Consider the following 24,102-nt stretch of genomic DNA (forward strand, 5'->3'; position numbering starts at 1 on the left):
CCTCAATTTTTGCTGAATCCATGCTAATGGTTCCGTAGCTCGCTATATGACCTAGGTAATGGACCTCGGGTACGCAAAATCTACATTTTTGCAAATTAATTGTTAACCCTGCCTCTTAAAGTTTATCTGCCAACTCCAGAAGGACGCTAATATAACGCTGGAACATATCAGAAATAATAAAGAGGTCGTCCAAATAGATGAACACCTCGTTCCTTAAGTTGGCCTATAATACGATCCATCAGCTTGGACATTGTGGAAGGCGCATTGCTTAAACCAAACGGCATTACGGTGAAGTGATACAGTGCTCGTCCTGGTACTGTAAAAGCCGTTCTGTCCCTCGATCCTGACTCAAAGGGTATTTGCCAATAGGCATCCTTGAGATCCAGGCTCGAGATATATTCTGCCTTTGGGAGCCGACCTAAAATCCCATCTATAAATGGCATAGGGTATGCATCCTTGCGGGTTACCTCATTAACTCGCCTACTATCTATGCACAGTAGGGCGGTCCACATTTGTATGGACATGTTTAAGGTCCTACTCTAACCCGCTTATACGGTGCGCTTTGAGGTATTTAATGTATACCAAAAGAAATTTTTTTAAAAAAACTCGTTTTAAGGTCTGCGAATTGGTTTCAAAGTTTATAACTCATACTCAATGTTGCCCTTGATCAAATATATTATTTTCATATGGGTGGCCTTGACTTGGTTTTATTTCTCAAATTCGTTTGTCACCTTTCCGAACTACTTTGAAAGCTTTACAAATTGAAAAACTTTACTAGTTGCTGAAACCAGAATTTTCATGGTCGTACAAGATGGAATTGGATTTAATTTTTGAAAATATTGACAATAAGGTATTAAAATCCTCGAGTTGCATAATAAGTCATTTAAAACATTTCGCAAATAGTTTTATTTATTTTAGAAAAAAACGTTCATAAATGGACCTTCTGTAAACACTTATATACCCAAATGAGGAAGGGCAAAGAAGGCTCTCCTTTTAAATTAACATTTTTTTTAGGCGAAAATTATCTTTGTGAAGCCGCGATATGGATTTAATAATATGATGGTGAGGTCGGACTGGAATACCCCTTTGACTCCAAATGGTAACTAGCATTTGTGTTACATCTTTGGCGCTTTGCAACAAAGTTTTTCCGGAAAATCTAGTCCTATAGAGGACACAAGATAATACGGATCTCTAAGGTTGTAAATACGTTGTGTAAAATTCGGATTTTAGATGTCCAACCAAAAACATTTCGGAATTGTCAATTTTTTACAAATATTGACTGAGTTTAAAATGTTGACAAAGTTGGGGGTGGGAAATCGTTTTTTCCAAAAAAGGTCTGGCTGGAACACATGTCGTATGAGTTATATTAAAGCAAACTTTGAGGACGATTCGCAATGTCTAAGTCTCAACAAAATTTTTGTATATTTTTGCTTACATTTTTTACAGACCTTAATATACCATGTAAATTGGTGAGAACTAGTTTTCATTTTTTGGACCACCCTAATGCACAGCCTAACTTTGCCTGGCTTCCTTACTAGAACTACTGGAGAAGACCAAGCACTGTTTGACTCCTCAATGACTCCTAGGGCCAGCATACGGCCGAGTTCCTGGTACGTTAGCTTTCCTATGGCCGGTGACACGGGATAGTGCCGCTGCTTAATTGGCTTTTAATAGTTATTTTAAGCTCTAAGAATTGCTTTTCAGACCATGGTCTCTGACGCTCGGGCATTTCTAACTCATCTCAATTGTTTATCTCGCCTTCGCCTGTCTTCTCTTCTACCAGCGAGTCGGGTAGCAATCCAAATTCTTTCCAGAAATGTATACCTAGATATAAGGGTTGTACTAGTGACGGAACTATATATAACGTTATCAACCTATTTTGATCCTTAAACTTTTTGGTTTTGGCCTCCGGCCGTTCGAACATCGGCCGAAATAGATTTTAACGGAAAATGAGATTTTTGTAAGATTTTTTTTTCTTTTCTTGCTCTAGCCGTTTTGTGTAATCTCCTTTTCGCTCTTTGGATCGAATATTTTGGTTCGATAAGCCTGTCAACTCCTTACTGCTGGCCTCGTTTGTAACTACCGGAGAATGTGAAAAGTTGCCTACATACGAATGTTGTGAGATAGTCTTGGTTTTAGTTAATACGTGTTGGTGGTGCGTTACACTTCTGGCAAGTCGGCCGCTTGGCCACAACCATAGCAGAATACTCGTCTATCATCAACGCAGTCCTGGTGCCGGTGCCCGTCGCCTCGACAGTTCCATCAAACCAGGCTAAGATCCTGGCCCTATATCCTATTTCGGTTGAGTCTTCGAATGGTGCTGGTTGCGAAATTAATTGTGGTGAAGGTTCCCGACTACCGTTTCTCATCTGAGGTGGTAGGGAAACCGTGTTGATATGGTTTTGGACAGTAGCTCTGCCTGTTTAAGTGAGGTATTGGTTAGAACCTCGGCCTGTATTAGCGATGCGGATGCCATAGCAACCGCTATTGTTTGTTAGAGCTGATGCAAAGATGGGGATGGACTTTGACTTTCCTGACCTGCGTTGACATCCATCTTCTCAGATGAGTTGCCATCCACTGGGGTTAGAACACCTGCTCCTAAACCTTCCGGGCCGGCTGCATTTTGGAACGCGTTTCTTGAAAAGTCCAGGTCCGGAATTTGATATTCTCTCGTACTAACTGGCATTTCTGGATTGAACACAGACTTAACTAACCCTCCTCTTGATTCTTTAAGCAAACTACTTGTAGAGGTCTGAAAGGAAGTCGAGCATACAGGACAAACTTTTCTATGGCCTATCCACTGACACAAGCTCTGTGAAACGTGTGACCACACCCGGTTGTCAACAGTTATGTCGATTATCTGTAAGCAAAGATAACACTCTAGACTTTCTGTGTTTCCAGAATTTCTTACAACGTTATTTTCACAACTGCGCGATACTGGCATTTCTGAGGGTACTGGAATAACGTTATTTTGATATGTTTTCTAACACTGTCCTACCGTTTTTCAAGGACTCAATTTCAGTATGCTTCTGTCTAAATAAACTATAAATAATAATGTATAAATGATAAATATTTATTTTAAGCTTTTGGGGACCCTGCCTAACTAACAGGATATTGTATGGTAACCTTTTTCTTGCTGTTTCTTTTTCTTCTTTTGTTTTTAAATGTCAGATTCCAAATTTTTTTTTTTTTTTCGTAACCCCAAGTTGGGAAGTAAATTGTAGCAATATTTTAACTGGTTAGCACGGCCGAAGAAGGTTTATTAACACCTATCATCTTATCCTTTGCTGTCTTGCAGCATATAAATTATTATTTGGAATCGGAGAAATAACTGGATGAGACGAAAAAAATTGTAGTCCACTGACTGCAGAAACTTGAGCAGTGAAATACGACTAACACCAAAAAACTTCCAAAACAAGTTTATTCCACTGCTTGTTGAAAATGTTACTTGACCGGATGGTGTCAACCTGCCAAGTGTCAAATATATGTTCCAAAAAGTTCTCCTACTAGTCTTTAATGATCTGAAATTGGCATGGAAACGATGTTTATGTAACTAAAAATAATGATCCAATACTCCTTGCCTACCCTCGGATAAAAAGGTTTTTTTCATTGATTTTCGGTTTCTCACAAGTTGAATCAAATGAAAAATTTTCCACAGCCGATTTTAGAATATTTACAACTAGTTAATCCGAAAATGCGTATTAATGATTGATGACAGTAACATTTCAACAACTACATATTTTTGATTGTGGCGTGCCCGTTGAATTGCTTGCTATAACAATTCTTGCTCCACGTTTAAAGCGCCAGAATAATAAATATACAAAATAATAAATATACTTACAATTGTTAAATATACTCATAACTTGAACTTACTTCTTGTAAACATTGGCATCAATGGAAAGGTAATTTAAATGCCGTTTGAATGATACGATACTTTTCTTAACCCATTCAGTACTTATTGAAAAAAATAATTTAAGAATTTACTATTTAAACTTTTTTCCTCGTCTTGAAAACGTAAATTTTTTAATGCAAAAAGTGTCTCCAAACAAAAATATTAGTAACAACAAAAAGAATTTTTCAAAAATCAGTTTCCTTACATTTTTTATGATTCATACCCTAACAGAGGGTGTTATGATTTCAGTCAGAAATTTGCAACGCAGTGAAGGAGACTTTTCCGACCCCATAAAGTATGTAAGTTAACGCAGGCAGTTCTCACGGAGAGAAACTGCAGAGTTGCAGGCCATATCCGGTGGCCTGCACGCGCATTGAAGAAATAGCTGACCGCGCGCTCCGAGTGCAATTGCCCGGAGCCAGACTGGAGCACTCGCGGAGCGAGTGATCGCCACGGGCCGGGACAAAAATGATGACCCGGCACCTTGGCGACAGCGCTGCAGGAAGACAAAGGCCTCGAGCTGCAGCTGGTTAGGAGTTTTAAGTTAGTCTTAATTGGTACTCCAGAGTAATAGCTCTGTATAAACTTATAAATAAAACCTATGCCCTAACGGGAGTATGGTAAATAAAGAACAAATAAATTAACAACCAGATTCTTATAATTGTCGCCCAACGACTCGAATCACACGATCCGGTGCAAGTAAATTGCAGTAAAAATAAAGTTAAAGTGCAGCCAAGAACTGGCACAAAACAAAATAATAGTAAATTCGTCCAAACGGAAATTCGAATAAAAATTATCCGGTGCAAGTAAATCGCAGTGAAAATAAAGTTAAAGTGCAGCCAAGAACTGGCACAAAACAAAATAATAAATTCGTCCAAACGGAAATTCGAATTAAAATTATTCGGTGCAAGTAAATTGCAGTGAAGAAATAATTAAAGTGCAGCCAAGAACTGGCACAAAACAAAATAATAATAAATTCGTCTAAACGAAAATTTAAATAAAAATTCATAAACTTTTAAAACAAAAAGCGGCAGCGAAAACGGCGGCGGCGGCGACAACGGCAGCGGCAGCGACAACGGCAGCGGCAGCGACAACGGCAGCGGCAGCAACAACGGCAGCGGCAGCGACAACGACAGCGGCAGCGACAACGGCAGCGGCAGCGACAACGGCAGCGGCAGCGGCAGAGATAACGGCGACGGTAGCAACAGTACCGACGGCTTTTCGACGACAAAATAAATATATGAACATGTGAGTAGGCTTTTTGTCATGAGTGTTCGCCAGTACAAATATTCGAAAAATAAATTTTGTCGAGATTTAAAATTGAGTAAATTAAAAACTTTCTCGTGTTAAATTATGCAAAAAATAAAACACACCAACCATATTTGGGAAAATTAAAATTTTTTAATAATAAAAAAACTTATTTCTGATTCTTAATTTTCGTTGCGAAAAATACTGGACGAAAAATGGTCAATAAAATTTTATTGAATTCTCAATAATAAAACATTTATTTTGATATTTAATTTTCGTTGTGAAAAAATAACAAATACTAGAAAGGAAATTTTTACAAACCCTTGATTGAATTTTATAGCATCCAAAATTATTTTATTACTGACTCATGTATAGGAACAACGACAACGTCTCATCGGACGAAGAAATTCTAGAAGAATATAAAAAACTTTTGAAAACTAGAGTAGAAAGGCAGAAATCAGAACAGAACCAATCTGAAGTAGATTGTTACCCTTCGACCAGCAGGGTACCACACATCCGAGACAGTGTTCTTAGCTTTAAAAACCCAGAAAATCAGAACAAAAAAACAAGGAAGAACGCTATAGTCGAGTACCTCGACTATCAGATACCCGTTACTCAGCTTAAGGGACCAAAGGGAAATGGAGATATGCAAGCAGCAAAGCGAGATTTAAATACGCCACCTACCGGCGGTAGACAGATCTAAGCGTTCTGGGCGTTAGAGTGGGCGTGGCAAATTTGTTTTTGGATCAATCGATAGGTATTGACGAGATCAATACATTTCAGTTAAAATTTTTCATCTAGCATAACAATTGTGGGCGCCACAGGTTTGGGCGGTTTGTGGGCGTTATAGTGGGCGTGGCATATTCGCGTGACAAAATTGGGCTGCGTACAAAGCTACAGAATCTAAATCTGAGATCCCGATTCTCTATCTTTGATAGTTTCCGCGATATCCACGTTCATAGTTACAATTTTTTGAAGTTTGTGGGCGGTCTGTGGGCGTTAAAGTGGGCGTGGCACTCTACTGAGACAAACTTGTGCTGCGTAAGAAGCTCAGGAATCTGCACGCCAAATCTCAACAAATAGCTCTCATAGTTTCCGAGATCTCAGCGTTCATCCGGACGGACAGACAGACGGACAGACGGACATGGCTAGATCGACTCGGCTAGTGATCCTGATCAAGAATATATATACTTTATGGGGTCGGAAACGCTTCCTTTTGCCTGTTACATACTTTCCGACGAATCTAGTATACCCTTTTACTCTACGAGTAACGGGTATAAAAATGCAAGCAGAACAGATTGCGAGCATGGAGGCTGCCATAGCTTCTGCGCTCCAAAGGCAGCAGGAGTTATTTGATGAAAAATTAGCTATAATTATGGGGGAGTTATGCTCACTTAAGGATAAAACTCCGAAAATTCAGACTTTCCTAGAAATAAAAATAGAACCGGGGAAAGAATGTAGCGAACCCCTGGACATGGTAAAATCTGTCCCGGAATTCGACGGGAAACAGGAAAATTACGTCTCCTGGAGGCAGGCTGCTACTGCAGCATATAAGGTATTTGAGCCATACGAAGGCAGCAGCCGACATTACCAAGCTGTAGGAATACTTAAAAATAAGGTACGAGGCCCAGCAGCGGCTGTATTAGCCTCTTTTAACACAGTGTTCAATTTTCATGCCATACTGGCAAGGTTAGATTTTACTTATGCGGATAAAACTCCGGTACACGTAATCAAACAAGAGTTGAGTTTATCAAGACAGGAAGAATTGCCCCTTCTTAAATACTATGACGAGATCGAACGGAAGCTAACGCTTCTAACAAACAAAACTATCCTGACTCACGACGCAGCCACAGCGGCTGTTCTAAACGAACAGCACAGAGATGGCGCTTTACATGCGTTCATATCCGGCTTAAAAAAGTCATTAAAAATTGCCGTTTTTCCGGCACAACCGAAAGATTTACCATCAGCCTTGGCATTAGCTCAAGAGGCTGAGTCAAGTAATGATAGAAGCGCTTTCGCGGCCACCTTTGCCCGCCATAACGAAGAAAAAATTTATAGGCCCAACAACCAGCGACAGGCAGGTTGGAGAAGCTACGAACAAAACCAAAGCCAGGGGGCGATTAAAAAGAACCCTCACTTTGTCAGGACCCAAGGGGGAGGAAATAATAAGGGTGGTTCTTTTAAACAAAGACCACATAGTAACACAGGTCAAGGTCAGCCAGCGCCAGAACCAATGGAGGTCGACACCTCCTCCAGGTTCAGGCAGCCCACGGCGTGGCAAAAGGGGTCGCCGCGGTCTCACCAAAAAATTAACTTCAAGCCGGAAAAAAAACCGACGATGAAGAATATGACTCCGTCGCGCAAGCGAGCGTCACAGAGATAGAAGACGAGCTAGATGAGGAAGACTCCTGCAATTTTTTAGGGTAAAATCCCTGCTTCCTTACATTACACGTACGGTGGCAGGAAAAGAAATAAAACTATTACTCGACACAGGCACCTCTAAAAATTACATTACTCCACTCCCGGGGCTGAAAGGCATCGTGGCAGCAGATAAACCCTTTACAGTAAAGTCGATCCACGACTTTACTAAAATAAATAAAAAATGTCTACTTTCAGTGTTCAACGTAAAAACTCCCTTTTTCATTCTTAACGACCTTAAAGACTTTAACGGCATTATCGGACTCGACTTACTTAAACAGGTGAATGCGAAACTCTATTTTACCGGAAATGTTCTACACACTAGCAAAGGAACTGAAAAAGTCCAGTTTACTAAAACGGAAAACGTTAACTTCATAAAAATCGATGACGAAGACGTTCCTCCGGCAATTAAAATCACTTTCGATAAAATGATTGTAAAAAATCATAAAGCTTTCGCCGACCCGGACGAGGCCCTACCTTTCAACATAAACACATTAGCCACGATTAAAACGGATGGGGAGCCGGTGTACTCTAGGTCATACCCGCATCCCATGGGTGTAACTGAATTCGTCAATGCAGAGGTTAAACAACTTCTTGCGGACGGCGTAATAAGGCCATCCAAATCCCCATATAACAACCATACCTGGGTTGTAGATAAAAAAGGAACCGACCAAAATGGGGTTAAAAAGAAGAGATTGGTTATCGACTTTAGGAAACTAACTAAGACGATAGATACCCTATCCCTACCATTTCGACAATACTGTCGAGTATGGGCGAGTCGAAATTTTTTACGACTCTTGACCTCAAGTCAGGCTTTCATCAGATAGAGCTGGCAGAAAAGGACAGAGAAAAGACAGCTTTTTTAATAAACGACGGCAAGTACGAATTCTGTAGATTGCCATTTGGACTTAAGAATGCCCCAAGCATTTTCCAAAGGGCCATCGACGATGTCCTACGAGAAGGAATTTCAAAGATATGCTACGTGTATGTCGATGATGTCATAATATTCTCCAAGACAAAAGAAGATCATGTTAAGGACGTGGACTGGGTCTTAACAAAACTTTTAGAGGCAGGCATGAGAGTATCCCAAAAAAGTCAAAGTTCTTTAAAAAGAGCGTTGAATACTTGGGGTTCATAGTGTCTCAAGGGGGGCTACGAACCTCACCTGAAAAGGTCAAGGCAATAAGACAATTTCCCCCACCAAAAACGCTTTACGAACTCAGATCCTTCCTGGGACTAGCAAGCTATTATAGGTGCTTCATAAAAAACTTCGCGGCAATCGCAAGGCCCTTAACAAGCATCCTTAAGGGAGATAATGGTAAAACTAGCAAATATCAGTCAAGAAAAGTTGACGTCGATATGACCAAGGAACAGAGAGAAACGTTTGACAGGCTGAGAGAAATCTTGGCATCAGAAGACGTTCTGCTTTCCTACCCGGACTTCAAGAGACCATTCGATTTGACAACAGATGCTTCAGGTTTTGGTCTGGGAGCGGTACTATCTCAAGATGGCCGCCCAATCACAATGATTTCACGTGCCCTACGAGACAACGAAAAAAATTATGCGATCAACGAGCGAGAGCTCCTCGCTATAGTTTGGGCACTGAAAAACCTCCGAAATTACTTGTACGGAGTAAAAGGCTTGCAGATCTTTACCGATCATCAGCCACTTACCTTTGCCGTTTCGGACAAAAACCCTAACGCGAAACTAAAGCGCTGGAAGGGGATTATCGACGATCACGGCGCCAAATTAGTTTATAAACCTGGCAAGAAAAACCATGTGGCGGACGCGTTGTCCCGCCAAAACATAAACGTTTTAGAAGACGAAATAGAATCAGATATAGCAACCATACACAGCGAACAATCTTTAACATACACCATAGACACGACGGACAACCCAATAAACTGTTTCAGAAATCAGATAATAATTGAAGAAGGAAACAGCTCCTCGGTAGACACATTTATTCTGTTTAGAAGCAAGGTGAGACACATAATAAAAATTTCTAACCGAGAAAATTTGCTTAGCCCTTTACAAGATGTAGTCAATGCTGAGGTGGTAAACGCAATACATTGTTCCCTACCGATATTGGCATTTATCCAACACCGACTAGTTGAATTGTTCCCAAGCACTTCATTCAAATATACGAAGAGCTTCGTGCAGGACATAACAGATATAACCGAGCAAAGAGAAATTGTCATAGCAGAACACAACAGGGCTCACCGAGCAGCACAAGAAAACGTGAAACAAATCTTAAGGGACTACTTTTTCCCTAAAATGCTTCGGCTAGCAACAGAGACAACCTTGAATTGCAAGACCTGTTCAATGGCAAAATACAAGCGCCATCCATCAAAACAAGTGGTAGCGGAAACACCGATACCTTTTTTTGTGGGGGAAATCCTTCACATCGACATTTTTTCAACAGACGGAACTCTTTTTCTTACATGCATCGATAAATTCTCTAAATTCGCCACAGTGCAGGCCATCGCATCGAGGGCCATAGTGGATGTAAAATCTCCTTTATTATGCCCTTGCAGAGGGTATATTGATTTCAGTCAGAAGTTTGCAACGCAGTGAAGGAGACGTTTCCGACCCCATAAAGTATATATATTCTTGATCAGCATGACTAGACGGTTCGATCTAGCCATGTCCGTCTGTCCGTCTGTCCGTCCGTTTCTACCCAAACTTGTCTCTCAGTTTTAAAGCTATCGGGCTGAAACTTTCCCAAAAGTCTTATATCTTTTGCAGGTAGTATATAAGTCGGAACCAGCCGGATCGGACAACTATATGCTATAGCTCCCATAGGAATAATCGGACAAAAAAATTTAAAAAAATTATATCTTAGGTGTTTTTTAGCATATAACCTCCTAAGCTTGGAACTAACATTTTTTAATTAGTTTGGAATTTTGAATTAAATTTTATCGAAATCGGACGACTATATCATATAGCTGCCATAGGAACGATCGGAAAATTTGTGGAAAAATAATATGAAAAAAATTATAGCTTCGGTGTTTTTCAACATATAACCTCCAACGCTTGGAAATAACATTTTTTAATTAGTTCTGAATTTCGAACTTAATTTTATCAAAATCGGAAGACTATATCATATAGCTGCCATAGGAACGATCGGAAAATTGGTAGGAAAATAATATGAAACAAATTATAGCTTCGGTGTTTTTTAACATATAACCTTCTAGGATTGGAAATAACATTTTTTAATTAGTTCTGAATTTTGAATTTAATTTTATCAAAATCGGACGACTATATCATGTAGCTGCCATAGGAACGATCGGAAAATTGGTAGGAAAATAATATGAAACAAATTATAGCATCGGTGTTTTTTGACATATTATCTTATACTATTGGGAATATCATTTTTTGTGTTTTTTTAATATAATAATTATAGCTGCAAGGGTATATAAGCTTCGGCTTGCCGAAGCTAACTTCCTTTCTTGTTACAGATAATTTCTTTCCAAAAATTAAAACAATTTATTGTGAAACTCTGAAACAATTAAATCGATTCTCCTGAATCATTTCAATATCACCATTGCCAACGCCCCGCCTTTGCATAGCACCTCAAACGGTCAGGTAGAAAGGTTTCACAGCACCCTGGCAGAAATAGCCAGATGCTTGAAACTAGAAGGCAACTTAAACGATACGACTGAACTTATTCTTTTGGCAACCAACAAATATAACAATACAATCCACTCGGTTACTAATGTGATTGTTCACTCAAAATCCGCAGATTTCGAAATGAGAATTAGTCAAAAAATTCAGCAGGCTCAGAAAAAAACGCTTGATTATGTTAACAAAGATAGGACCAATAGAGACTATCTAGCTGGCGAAAAGGTCTTCCTAAAAGCCAACAAACGCCTAGGAAACAAGCTTTCGCCTCTGTGTTCGGAAAAAATCATTGAGGCGGACCTGGGGACCACGGTGCAAATTGAGGGGAGGGTGGTCCACAAGGACAATCTACGCTAACCATCTTCGCGAGATTACCGGCCTCTTTTTCTATTCTTTATATCTTTCTTGGTTAGGAAAACTTATCTTAGTTTTCGTACTTACGACTGTCAGGACGGACGCGACAGTAAAATTAAACGACTACATGAACGCAGACTATACCCCGATAGAGGACAATGAAATTGTCATCTGGGAGTCCTACGGATACCTACAGCACTCAACGAACATGACGACTTACGAAGACTACGCCGACCAGACGGAAGCAATGACGAGGACATTTACAGAGGACCACAGGACACCAGTTATTATGACGGACCTTACAAATATTCGCAAGTTGGTAACTACCTTGATCCACCATAGGGCCGCTAGGAGTATTAACCTAATCGGGACAGCACTGAAAGTTATTGCCGGCACACCCGACTTTAACGACTGGGAGCGAATAAAATTCAATCAAGAACAACTAATGAGAACAGATGAAGGACAAACAGAATTAAATATCAAATTTCAGAAACGTCTAAATGAACTCGCAAATGCGATGAACCAAGTCCAAAAATTTAAAACAGATAAAGAAACCCACCTTTTGGAAATTATTCTAGCAAAAAATAGAATTGTAATCACGGATCTAGAAAACATTTTAATGGGCTTAACCCTAGCAAAATTAAACATCGTAAGTCCAGCGGTTCTGGATAGTTCCGATATTGGCGAATTCAGGGACAGACAGCCTATTGACGTTAGTTTGATAGAATTATTAGAAGTATCTAGTATTACTGTTTTTCAAAATTCCGAAATTTTACATTTTCTCATTAAATTCCCTAGTCCTAAATTTATATGTAAGAAGATAACAGTATATCCAGTTCAGCACCAGAAAAAGATCCTGGACTTCGAAAGTGGAAACCTAGTCGCTGAATGCCCAAAACGAAACCTCAACATCGGCTTCTGCAAGACGACAGTCGGCGCCACCTTTTGCAGGGAGCTCCAAAATGGCACCTGCGCCCAACAAATAGTCTCTGGGGCTATTGCGCACTGCTACACGCTCCCAGGTCATCTGCATCCAATTACCATAGTCGATCACGGCACTTAATTGGTACTCCAGAGTAATAGCTCTGTATAAACTTATAAATAAAACCTATGCCCTAACGGGCGTATGGTAAATAAAGAACAAATAAGTTAACAACCAGATTCTTATAATTTGTATATTCTTGATCAGCATCACTAGACGAGTCGATCTAGCCATGTCCGTCTGCCCGTCTGTGCGTCCGATTCTACGCAAGCTAGTTTTTCAGCTTTAAAGCTATCGGGCCGAAACTTTCCCAAAAGTCTTATTTGTTTTGCAGGTAGTATATAAGTCGGACCCAGCTGGATCGGACAACTATATCTTATAGCTCCCATAGGAATAATCGGAAAAAAACTATAAAAAAATTATATCTTTGGTGTTTTTTAACATATAACCTCCTACGCTTGGTAATAACATTTTTTGATTAGTTCTGAATTTCAAATTTAATTTTATCGAAATCGGACGACTATATCATATGGCTGCCATAGGAACGATCGGAAAATTGGTGGAAAAATAATATGAAACAAATTATAGCTTCCGTGTTTTGTGACATATTATCTTATACTATTGGGAATAACATTTTTTGCATTTTTAAGAAATTCGAATTAAATTTAATAACTAGAACTGCAAGGGTATACAAACTTCGGCTTGCCGAAGTTTTATTTATAATATTTTTTTTTGTTCTTTCAATTTTTATTTTATTTGAATTATATTTTATTAATGATTTGCGATTTGATCAGAAAGTTTAAGATGATGTTGATGTTGTCGATTGTGGGGTTAGCTATAGATAGGATGGGATCGAGGTTGTGGAAGGATTTGGAAGGATTGCGATCGGAGGGACAAGAACATATTATATGTTGAATATTTATGCGTGCATTGTTACAAAATAGGCACAAATTGTTTTTGGAAGTGTCAAGGAAGTGGGCATTGGTTAAGATTGTGTGTCCTAGTCTAAGTCTGTTTATTATTATTTGTTGCCTCCTGCTCAAAGGAGAGTTTTTATGGGGGAGTTGGACGTGGATAATTTAGCAATTTGTTGATACCAGTTAGATGTTGAACTAAGAATGTTTGTTTGTTTATCCTTTAGCTCTTTTTTAAGAAGTGAGTAATGCCATTGGAGTTGTTGTTGGCAGTGACGGTTAATGGAAATTTAGAGGCCAGTTTAGCTGCCTCGTCTGCGTTTTCATTACCTTCGAGTCCAAGAGAGTTTTTTATGAAGTGTTTGGTGACTAGGTTTCTGACTGAGGTGGAATAGTGCGAATGGTTGTTATGGATGGTGATCGAGGAGATGGAGGAGAGGGAGTCTGTGCATATAACATGTTTGCTTGGAATCTTTAATTTTATGGCTTCCTGAATTGCTAATATCTCACTCGAAAGAACTGAGGAATAGAGAGGCAGGAGACCCAGTTTGATCTTATTTTTTTCGGTTGTGATGCTGAAGGTTGTTATGCCTCCAGATTTGGAGCCGTCGGTAGAGACGAAGTTATGGTTGGGATACGAGGATTTGAGGGTGCGAAAGAGTTAATGGAAAATGGTTGGTGGTGTTGTATTTTTATTGTATTTATATAGGGTGGTGTTGGTTGCTTTAATAATGCCTTCGGTGTTAAATGTTTTGCATTTATTGTTTTTGATTGGGAGGTAAGGAATTGAGTTGATTTTGGATGAATGTATTACGCGGTTTATTGTGCTGTAGTATCTACGGTGTCTTTTAGTCGATTTAGTAAGCTTTTTAGGGGAGTGTCATTGGATTTTAAAAGGCTTTTGGCTAGTTTTCCAGTTAAAAAGTCTCGTTTGTGTTCTATGTTGGCTTCTATTAGAAGGTTGTTTATTTGCGTGGATCATAAGGCTACTCTTATTGCTGAATTAAGGGAAGTTTTAATTTTGTTAATTTGTGATTTGGGTGCGTGTCCATAAATTGGAGGGATGTAGTCTATCTTGGGAATAATAAGTGATTTTATGACTTGGATGAGAGAAGCGGTGTTGGTGTTGTATTTGTGGGAAGAAAGGTGTTTAACTATGCCTAATGGCTTGAAAAGATCGGCTTTTAACTTTGATATGTGTGAGTTCCATTTGTATCTGTTGTGAGTCCCAGTATTTTGAAAGTATCGGTGGTTGGTATAGTGGTGTGTCAGGAGTGTTATTATCTTAGCGTTGTAGTTGTGTTTCCGGCAGATATGAAGTATCTGGCATTTGTCTTTGGAAAGGACTGAGCCTGAGTGAGTGCACCAGTCGTCAATTTGGTTAAAGGTGTCTGTTAAGTTCGTTGTGGGGTTTTTGAGTTTGTTGTGTTTTATAAGGAGATGAAAGTCGTCTGCGTAAGCGCAGAACTTAATTTCTCTGGGGATAGATGTTGGTAAGGAATTTGTATGCTATGAGGAATAGAGGGACAGAGATTGGTGAACCTTGCGGAATCCCATTGTTAAGGGGGAAGGTATTGGAGAGATAGGTGTCGGTTTTGACTATTATTTTTCTGTTTGCCATGAAGTTTCCATACGTGTAGTTGATGTATGACTGAGGGTATGCCAATTTTGTCGAAGGCCTTAGTGAAGTCGAGTGATATAATTGTTAGGTATTTTTTGAGGGCAATGGATCTGGAGGCTAGGTGGTCTACATAAAGTAGACTGTCTAGTACAGATTTGCCTCTTTTAAAGCCGAATTGGCTGTTGTGAATGATATCGTTGTTTAAAACGAACCACCACAACCTCTTTGCAATTATTTTGTCGAGGATTTTGGCTAGGCTGTTCAGAGAGATGGGTCTGTAAGATTTTATGTCAGCTGTGGGTATTTGTTTTCAAGATGGGTAGGACCAGGCTGAGTTTAAATGATTGGGAGATATGTGAAGAGAGTATTTCATTGTAGAGGTTAATAATTCTGTATTGGGCAAGTTTTTAATCAAGCAGTAAGATATGCGGTCGTGACCTGGAGTTCTACCTTTCAGTGTGCTAAGGGCTGAGGAGAATTCTATGAAAGTTATATCCTTTTCGATTTCTATTGCCGTTTTGGTAGGGATGTAGCTTGGGGTTGGATTAAAAAGTTCTTTGTTGAGACGGAAAGTAGTGGAGAAGTTGTGATCGCCGGCTTCTTCTGACCAGGTTTGACCAAAGGAGTTAGCGATTTCTCGTGAGTCGATTGTAGGAGTAGGGTTATTTAGGCAGTGAATGGTTTTTTGGGGGTATAACCCACATAGTCTTTTGATGTTTGCCCATGTTTTATTTGGGTTTGAGTATGGATTGATGTCGGAGGTAAATTGTTTAATACTGTTTTTTTTGGCTTCTCTGATGGATCCTTTGAATTTTGCAACTGATGTTATATACTCCAAAATGTTATGTGTGTTAAATTCTCTATTGAGTTTCCTTCATTTTTTTTATTTTGTCTTTTTTGAGGAGAGACAGCTCGCTATTCCACCAGGGAACGGTGCGGGGTTGGGTAAAGGTACAGTTTTGGGGAATGGATAGGTGAGCACGTCGTATAAGTATTTTTTTGATAATAGCAGCTTCTTGGTTGACATTTAGGCTATGTAAGCGATTCGAGATAAATCTCGTGATTTTTTCCTTGAATAGGTTCCAATCTGCATCTTTTAGTTTAAATGAAGGTTTGGCGATAAAGGTTGGGACAGTTTGGTTGCGGAATATTGAGATTATTATGGGAAAGTGGTCGCTGCTTTGGAGGTCGTCTAACACTTCCCAGGAGATTTCTGGAGCTATACTGGCAGAGGCGAAGCATAGATCTATGTGTGTGTATGTGTTGTGCGTAAAGAAATGTGTTGGAGATTTGTCGTTTAGTAATATGTAATTAAAACGGTCAATGTGGTTGGCTAAAGTCCTTCCTCTTTTGTTGGGTTTTGGTGAGCCCCATTAAGGGTGCCAGCGTTAAATTTGAACTTGGAAACTCCGACCACGTCAAAGTCTGAGCTTATGGAGATTTCGTTCTGAGGTATGGAATTGTGAATTAGAAGGGCGTTGCCTCCTAAACTATTGTGGGTATTTTTAATGGTGTAGAGAGTGTTGTTTATAGGGGTAGGAAGGGAGCAAAGGTTTGTAGTGTGTGTTTCTTGGAGGGCAATAATTTACGGGTTATAGGATTTAGTAAGTACTTGTAGATCTATTTAATTATTTCTGTAACCATGTATATTAAATTGTACAATTTTAAGCATTAAGTTTTAAAGTTAAGTTAAGTTTTAAAGTTAGGTTAGTGTTTTTGTAACTTATTTTCTAAATTGACTTTATTTTGATTGTTTAGGTAGTTTGTTTATGAGGTTGGTGTTGGAGATACATGTTTTTTCGGATTTGTCTTTAGCTTTAAGTGGCTTACTGAGGAGGTTGGACTTGTCATTTGTTTGGGATCTAAGCTTACGGTCTGTTTCAGGGATGTGTCTTCTATTTTGGTTGTGATTAGCGGAGTCAGTTGTGTCTATGTCATCTTCCGATGTATAGGCCAATTGTTGTGATTTTCTTGTTTATTTGGATGCGCGTGGTGGTCGTCATAGTTTGTGATTTTCCTATTTGGCTGTGCTTAAGTGTTAGTTGAGATTGACGGAGTGATGTTTTTTGTTTGTGTTGATGTTGTAGGTTTAGGTTGTTGTTGAAGGGTTTTGGAGTATGTTGTTGGTTGATATGTGTGGCGTTGATGTTAATATTTAGTGCGGGCTTGAAGTCGACTCTTTCTATTGTTTTAATGGCTACGATTTATTTCTGCTTGATGAATGCTGGGCATTGTTTATCGAGTGGGGAGTGATTGTTTTGTATGTTTGCGTTGTCCTTATAGTTTGAGCAGAACTTTGGATTGGTACAAATTTCGTCGTCTGGGGTGTGAGGTTCCCAGCAATTGTTGCATACCTTGTGGTTTTTGCAGAATTGGACGGGGTGTCCAAATATTTGGCAGTTTCGGCATTTGAGAGGTCTAGGTATATGAGGACGTACATTGACACGTTCAATATTGTTCATTATTGTTGTTGGTAATGTTGTTGTTGCGAAAGTTAAAATTGTCAGACCATATTCCTGTAGGATGTTGTTCTTAAATTAAAAGATATTTTCGACTTCAATTAATTTTTGCTTAGTTCTTTCAATATGTCTTCTTTTTGTATGTTACGTAGGTCGTTAGAGTATATAACTCCTTTTGAAGTGCTGAGTGTTTTGTGATCGGATGAGATGACAAGGAAGTTGTGGAATTGGGTAAGCCTAAGCAGTCTTTGTGCTTGGACTACGCCATTGGTTTTAACTAATAACTTTCCATCTCTGGTTTTCGATCGCTCCCTACATTGACATCCTGCCAAACGGGTCCACGCAAAATAAGTAAGCTCTGGCCAAAATAAGTTGGTCACGTTGTACTAATACAGGTATCTTTTTAGCAGAACCACCACTCCCACTCCCTCAAGGTCCAATATGCCTGTTCACGTCAAAAGGGCGTTTAATTTCAGGAGGCAGTGTCGAGCGGCAGTTTTATCCAGATGTCTACATCTCGCGCGCTCGCACTGCCGTCCGCTCTCCCTCTCCATCTCTCCCCTAAGTCTCCGCTCTGCTCTGGAGCGCTTAAGTTAAGTTAGGCTTAGGCAGTTCATGTTTCAAAGTGTACTAATAAACACCTACGCTCGTCGCGAAAAAACCCCAAAAGTACTCCCGTGTTTTTTGGGTACCATTCAGTCTTGGGGCTTCAACTATTTCCATCGATCAAGCCGCACCGCCCCAACATTTTGGTCCTTCGAGCCGGATTTCAAAATCTTTGGATTTTCCTCTCCTGGAGTTTTCTTTGATTTTGTCCCAGCAGGCTTGAACCGCTCCAGATAAGTTCCACTTACTATAATTGCCGGTCATACGCCAGTTTTTCGAACCCTATTTCGACTAACTTTCTGTATGATATATTGTCTAAATCCAAATGTGATTAATAACGGCATATAATATATGTATTTCGATTCCGTTACTTGTGCCCGACAATATTCCAGTTTCCTTTGCCCACAATTGTACACTTGAAACAATTCCAGAAGATATTTCAGTGCTACTATTCAACAAAAATATTTCTCAAATATATTTTCAATTCCAATTGTGTGTAAAATATAACTCAGCCACAGTAAAAAATTCCCGATCATAAAGATTGTCCTTAAGATTTGCACTCTTTATTTTATACTGTGTTCCAGCTGCATGTGTATATTTACAAAAACAATCTAATACAGTCCACTCGAACTACTTTTTTCTAATACAGTCCACTCCAACTACTTTTCTCGACCTACAAATACGGCTAAACTATTTCTAAAATTAAAAACAAAGTGACAATATCCACAAATTTACTCCAGCAAATCGTTTGCAATTTAGTTGTGCAGGTGACAAACAAACGCACCGACATACAAACATAAGCGAAGTCTTTCCAATTCCCGCAACGTTATTCCGCTACTCGCACCCCACATATGTACATATGTACAGTGTGCATACATACGTATATCGCCAGTGCACAGTGGGTCAATAGCTCACAAAAAGTGTTCCTTTCAAACAAACAATATTAAAGTCCGTAATTCCTTACATAAGTCCGACCATCCGATATAATAAATATTTATTGCCTATCCGACAGTGTGACCGTATATATTTACAATCTTAATTGGTTCCTAAATTCCAATTTGATTCCAATCCGTTTCCTTACATCTGAATTAAAATTCTAAATTACTTAACGTCATGGCAACATCAGTAAAATCCGCTTTAACCCGATTTATGGCCACAGCTGACTGTCTGATCCACTTTGAGGCCACTGTGAACGCTCCAGGTGCTCCTACACCAACGTTATCCGCCTGTAACATCCGTCGCGATCACCTCAATTCCTTGTGGCAAACGGTAAAGGCAGCATACGACATATGCTCCGACAGCATTATATCTGCCGGCGAGAGCGCCGCAGACACAAAATCCATACTAAAGTCCACGTATTACCAAACGTACTCCACTTACGAAATATTTGCCGCGCAGTTGATGGAACAAATCCAAAAAGGCTCCTCCCAAATACCTCAAGCTCCAGTAACTCCGTCCCGAAATTCCACGTCTTATGGCTGTCGGCTCCCTCCTATCGACACAGAGGTTTTCTCTGGCGACTATCTTCGCTGGCCGACTTTCCGGGACCTTTTCACGGCAATATACATAGACAATCCGAGTCTAACGCCCGTTGAAAAATTATTCCACTTAAATTCAAAAACAAATGGCGAAGCTCATTCCATAGTTTCAAGATCCCCACTCACCAATGATGGCTTTCGCTCAGCCTGGAATAACCTAACTGAGCGTTTCGAAAATAAGCGATTGCAGGTTAACAGTCACCTGAAAACACTTTTCAATGTGCAATCCATAGCACAGGAGTCGGGAGCAGCCTTAAAGGAACTTCAACGCACTTTTCAAGGTTGCTTAACTTCCTTAAAATTTTCCGGTGTTAATATTGAGAATTGGGACCCTATCCTGGTTTATATGTGCTCGACAAAACTACCAAAGCTCACTCTCTCATTATGGGAGCAATCCATCCAAAATAAAGCCGAAATTCCTACGTGGCTTGAGCTTGATTCACATTTGACAAAGCGCCATCGAACTCTTGAGGCCGTCGATAGCTTCCGATCTGCCAATTTCCACCACGTCCAGTCCAAAGACACAAATCGAGTGGCAGAATTTCCAAAAATAAATTCCTTCAACACAAGGTTAGTTCCGATACCCAAGGGCTGCGATCTGTGTTCCAAGAAGAACCACCCCGTGCGTATATGTCCACGCTTCCTACAGATGACGGTAGACGATCGCCTAGCCTGTATTCAAAGGAAGCAGTTGTGCTCCAATTGCTTTGCAAGTAGCCATCAATTCCGGGATTGCACAAGCGCTCACAACTGTCTCACTTGCCAAGATCGGCATCACACATTGCTGCATCGAAATTCGTAGCTGGACTGCAGATGGCGGGGGGAAGATGGCGAAGACTCCGTGGGACGAGGAGGGAGTTTAAGCTACTTATTTAAGTAAATAGTATTCGTTAAATATTTCATTTAATATTATTTTAATTTCTTTATGCACCAGCAGTCTCGTCCGTTTTAAATTGCTTCAATTGATTCGTTTTCAAATCTAGCTGCTTGACAGTAAGACCATGCTACATACATTGCGGGTGAACTTTGAAAACATCGGTCACCACAAAGAATAGGAGTCTTCGACTAGTGAAACTCTTAGCCAATCTGAATACTATGCTAAAGAACTGAAATTATTTAGTAGATCGTATAATAAATTTTCCTCACAAAAGTTGATATCAGAACTTTTGATTGTTGATTGTTGTTGTCCCTAGATTTGTACCTCGTTAAGAGGTGTTTTTGTTTGATAGTATCATGAGGCTATAAAATTGGGAGTCCAGCGCTGAGAGTAACTCATCTATTACACCCTGTAAGCCACCTTTTGTTCAGCGCATAAACGATCTCATCTCGTGCGCAACTTTAAGACAAGTGTCACAACAATATAGTAAAATATGACCCTTAGCAAGGTCATAACTAGTTCGACCGGGTTAACCGCCACACTCTGTCAACACGTCAGATTTGACTGGTCAGCTCTGATTAATTGATGGCATTTTTTAATGGAGCAGACAAAAGTATCCATAATTATACCCTTGCAAAGGGTATTATGATTTTAGACAGAAGTTTGTAATGCAGTGAAGGAGACGTTTCCGACCCCATATTCTTAATCAGCATCACTAGACAAGTCGATCTAGCCATGTCCGTCTGTCCGTCCGTTTCTACGCAAACTAGTCTGTCTGTTTTTAAGCTATCAGGCTGAAACTTTCCCAAAAGCCTTCTTTTTTGTGCAGGTAGTATATAAGCCGGATCGGACAACTATATCTTATAGCACCCATAGGAATTATCGGAAAAAACAATTAAAAATAATTATATCTTTAGTGTTTTTTAGCATATAACCTCTTACGCTTGGAAATAACATTTTTTAATTAGTTCTGAATTTCGAATTTCATTTTATCCAAATCGGACGACTATATTAGTCAGAAAATTGGTGGGAAAACAATATGGAACAAATTATGGCTTCGGTGTTTTTTGGAAATAACATTTTTTTATTAGTTCTGAGTTTCGGATTTAATTTTATCCTAATCGGACGACTATATCATATAGCTGCCATAGGAACGATCGGAAAATTGGTGGAAAAATAATGTGAAACAAATTATAGCTTCGGTGTTTTTTGACATATTATCTTATACTATTGGGAATATCATTTTTTGTGTTTATCAGAATTTCGAATTAAATTTAATAATTACAACTGCAAGGGTATACAAACTTCCGCTTGCCGAAGTTAACTTCCTTCCTTGTTTTGTTTTTATTCAGACTGTACCAAGGGCAATGTAAAGATCGCAAAATGCGAACTAGCATTAAGAGAAAAAAAGAACTGAAAATTTAAATTGTAAATGGATTTATTAAGGTTGTGCACAGAATACAATAAATTCACTCGCGAAGCGAACGAAATAATTGGACTAATCAATTTAGGGATCGAATATTACAATTTTTGATTTGAACCGTCTTAGGCAAACACGAAAACAAAATAAAAATTCGGAGCGCAGATATAAAAACACGACCGTTGAATTTGAAAGTCACGTGCTATTTTAGGCGTTTATTCACTCTGAGTTAAAAAGTTTATTTGTCTTGTGCTGGAGCTTCTTGTGCTGATGCTTCTCCGGGGCTCCGGATACTTCTGCTTCCACTCGTGAGAGATGACGAAGAGTTGGGTCGTTGGGCTTAGGGACTAAGCTTATTAGACTAGGGTGAACAGGCGCTGAGCTTTCAAGATAACAGAGCAGTCTTCGTAACAGTGGACCGGGTTTCCTCTGTACTCTTCCCGAGCCTACGGTTACTCGTTGAGATGGATCGCCTCCAATGCCAACAAGGAAGAACGCTATACTTCAGTACCTCGACTATCAGATACCCGTTACTCAGCTAAAAGGACCAAAGGAAAATGGAGATATGCAAGCAGCAAAGCGAGATAAAAATGCGCCACCTACCCGCGATCTCAATGTATGGTTATGTGGTCGATAGACAGATTTAAGCGTTATGGGCGTTAGAGTGGGCGTGGCAAACTTTTTTTTGAGTCAATCGATAGGTATTGACGAGACAAATACATTTCAGTTAAAATTTGTACTCTAGCATCAAAACTGTAGGAGCCACAGTTTCGGGCGGTTTGAGGGCGTTAGAGTGGCACCCTGCTGAAACAAACTTGCGCTGCGCAAGATACTCAGGAATCTGCATGCCAAGTCCCAATAGCCTGGCTCTTATAATTTCCGAGATCTCAGCGTTCATACGGACATGGCTAGATCGACTCGGCTAGTGATCCTGATCAAGAATATATATACTTTATGGGGTCGGAAACGCTTCCATCTGCCTGTTACATACTTTCCGACGAATCTAGTATACGAGTAAGGCTATAATAACTCCACGCCAGTATCGACAGGATACGTCGGTGTTACGCCTGCTCAGTTCCAGCTTAACTATTCGGCTAACCGTCCGACTTATCTAAGGCAGTGCTCGAGACATTCGACCGAGTCTCCACTCAACTTAGCCGTGTATTTGCCTCTAACAACCTCAGCTACCTGTGTCTCAATTCGGAGACTTATGCTGTCCCAAACGTCTGAACTTGACTTTCTGATTCTTGATGACTGGTCCAGCTCTCAGCGCTGAGCCCGCTTATATAGGCCTCCTGGTACCGTTGATCCTCGGCTTCTCCTTTTGGCCTCTACGCACTGCACTACGCCAAGGTCCAAAGTCCGCGGTTCTAGCACTATAGAGGGCACCCTCTACGCACGGCAATAAAGTGCGGCGATGTTCCGCTATTTCGGTTCTCCCCGTCTCGTTCATAGTACTGCTGTTTCGCTCTGTCGCCTCTCTCCGCTCCTTCTCTCCAATCTCTCTTTATCTTCGTTCTCTCCAAACTCTCTTCCCTTGAACTCCCCAAACTCTCTCTCTTCGTACTCAACAAACACTCTTCCTGCAGAGCCGTTACTACGTGAATTCGCTGCGTAATCAGCAACTAGCAGGCCTCGGTGTAGTTATTACTCTCTTAATTTGTGCGGAGTCCTCTCGTTCTTTCCCTTGATCCATTCCCTCAGACGCTTTCCCAAAAAATTAGGAATTCCCGTTTCTCGCCTCCGGCCGTTATCCTGTCTTTCCTTGTATCCTTCGAGTCCCAATCGTTACATCTAAACAATATTTTTTTTTTAATCCAGCTATAAAAACAAATTTAAAATAAGAAATAAATGGAAAAAAGCTATTTAAAGAAAATATATGAATATTAGAAAAATCTTATACTGCTAGAAAAAAGGAAAAAAAAATAGTAATGTGGAGTCCAACCTCATAGTGGAATTGAATCTCAAACGCATTATCCGTGGGCCACAAACTTATTCAATGCGCCACTACTCATTTGTGAATCACAAATTGTGATTATAAAGCGCAGTGTGCCTTTTAGGTCGATTTCTTTTCGTCAACATAATTCAAGAATCGACGATTGAGCCAATAGTTGACTTTTGACTTTTTGGCAGCGCGGAGTGTCGGAAGCGA

General features: G+C 39.9%; 1 protein-coding gene across 1 annotated transcript in view; it reads left to right on the forward strand.

Moving 5' to 3' along the window:
* The first annotated feature begins 928 nt into the window (after window positions 1-928).
* Window positions 929-24,102, forward strand: part of LOC119562800 — a 157,748-nt gene continuing 134,574 nt past the window's right edge. The window contains exon 1 of the mRNA XM_037875966.1: window positions 929-1,099. Coding sequence (XP_037731894.1) covers window positions 1,097-1,099 — 3 coding nt within the window. The 5' untranslated portion in view covers window positions 929-1,096. The remainder of the gene's footprint in view (window positions 1,100-24,102) is intronic.

Source organism: Drosophila subpulchrella, unplaced genomic scaffold, assembly GCF_014743375.2.
Source record: "Drosophila subpulchrella strain 33 F10 #4 breed RU33 unplaced genomic scaffold, RU_Dsub_v1.1 Primary Assembly Seq96, whole genome shotgun sequence".
In the NCBI taxonomy this organism is placed as follows: Eukaryota; Metazoa; Arthropoda; class Insecta; order Diptera; family Drosophilidae; genus Drosophila; species Drosophila subpulchrella.